Here is a 1,645-nt window from a genome sequence, read left to right as displayed (position 1 = left end):
AAAATTACAGTTATGAAGTAGCAACGAAAATAATTTTATGGTTGGGGGTCACCACAACATGAGGAACTGTATTAAAGGGTCGTGGCACTAGGAAGGTTGAGAGCCACTGTTATATATGTGTTTTCCAATGGTCTTAGGCGACCCCTGTGAAAGGGTCATTCGACCCCCAAAGGGGTCACAACCCACAGGTTGGCGACCCACAGGTTGAGAACCGCTGTTCTAGAAGAAACTATAGTCACCAAAGTCTCAGGCAAAAATGAACAAAAATAGACCTAGAGACGTAGAAGCATGGAACAGACTGTTGAACCTCAGAAGGAAGGCAGGTAAGGGTGGGTGGGAAGATATCAACCAATGAACTTATGCATAACCCATGGACACAGACCATGAGGTGGTGAGGGACTGGGGTGTGAGGTGGGGGTGGGCTGGTAGAGGTCAATGGCGGAAAAAGGGGACTTACTTAATACTTTCAACAATAAAGATAAAAAATAAAGAGAAAGAATGAGTATAGTCTAAAAGCCCAACAGCCTCCACTGTGCTGTGCTCTAGGATCACATGTACTTTCCCAGCATTGTCACTCCCTTTTAACTAATGGGTAAACTGGGGCACAGAGCAGTGAAGAATGTGTCCAAGGTCATATAGCTAACAAAGGCAAAGTTACTTTTGTTTTCATTTGTAAAAAATAGGTGTTGTTGTTTTTTTAAACACAAAGCCACAATAATATTATCACATCTTGCACATTACCAGTGATTTCTGAATAAGTGTCCTGGCTGGCGCTGCATACACAGCTGTTAGGTATCAATCCCAGGACTTGGGTCCTTGGCTCTCATGCCACCCTCCTCCCTGTGCTAGTGGGACAGGCACAGGCACACTTGTCCCACTCAGACCTGGGGGCTGCACATATCACCAGGGCCCGGCACCCTGTATGCTGCAGGAATGGCTCTGGTGACTCCAAGCCTCATGGACGGGGAGATGGAAGATGCGGGTCATTCTTACCTTCACACGTGTTCTCACTCTCATTACCGAACTTTGCTGCCCCAGAAACAAGCCTGTATCCTTCGCTGCATGTGCAGTAGTAGCTCCCCACCGTGTTATGGCAGTCTGCGAATCTTCCACAGGCAGTCCCTGGCTTGCCTTGTTCACATTCATCAATGTCTGCAACAAAATGGGATAAAGGGTCACCTCCCAAAGCCACGAGTGCCCTCAGGACAGAGAGCCTGGTCCCATACCTAGCATGGAGCCTGATGCTCAATCAGTGTCTTTTGGGAAATAATTAGACTCAGGAAACATTGCTGTGGCTGGAGCAAGCCATTCCTGAAACCCACTAAGTCAGCTCTGCTCTGCTCAGCTTTCTCTCTGTCTCCTGGATTTAGCACTCCAGGAGCAAGTGCTGAAGTGGTGGGTGAGTGGAAGCTCTGCATCCCCCGCCCCAGTCTTCCCTCTGTACGAAGCCATGTTTATTCACTTCTCATTTTCCACCTTCATTTCTTTTTCTTTCTCTTTTCTCTGTCCTTCATGATGGTCTGAGAACAAAGGCTGAGGCCACCAACCACCATTCCGTCTGCATGTAGCCCTCCACCACCCCAAGCCTCTGTACCTTCACAAATCTCCCCGTGGTTGACTTTGTTCTTTCCAATTGGATTTTGTA

General features: G+C 47.7%; 1 protein-coding gene across 1 annotated transcript in view; it reads right to left on the bottom strand.

The window, feature by feature from the left end:
* Positions 1 to 1,452, bottom strand: part of LOC102770808 (adhesion G protein-coupled receptor E2-like) — a 6,568-nt gene extending 5,116 nt beyond the window's left edge. Inside the window, exons 1-2 of the mRNA XM_015568072.1 lie at positions 1,445 to 1,452; positions 994 to 1,238 (exon numbers count right to left, since the gene is read on the bottom strand). Coding sequence (XP_015423558.1) covers positions 994 to 1,238; positions 1,445 to 1,452 — 253 coding nt within the window. The remainder of the gene's footprint in view (positions 1 to 993; positions 1,239 to 1,444) is intronic.
* Between the last annotated feature and the right edge of the window lie 193 nt (positions 1,453 to 1,645).

Source organism: Myotis davidii, unplaced genomic scaffold, assembly GCF_000327345.1.
Source record: "Myotis davidii unplaced genomic scaffold, ASM32734v1 scaffold1312, whole genome shotgun sequence".
NCBI lineage: Eukaryota > Metazoa > Chordata > Mammalia > Chiroptera > Vespertilionidae > Myotis > Myotis davidii.
The sequence above is the reverse complement of the archived record's forward strand: the minus strand, read 5'-3'. Positions and strand labels throughout refer to the sequence as shown.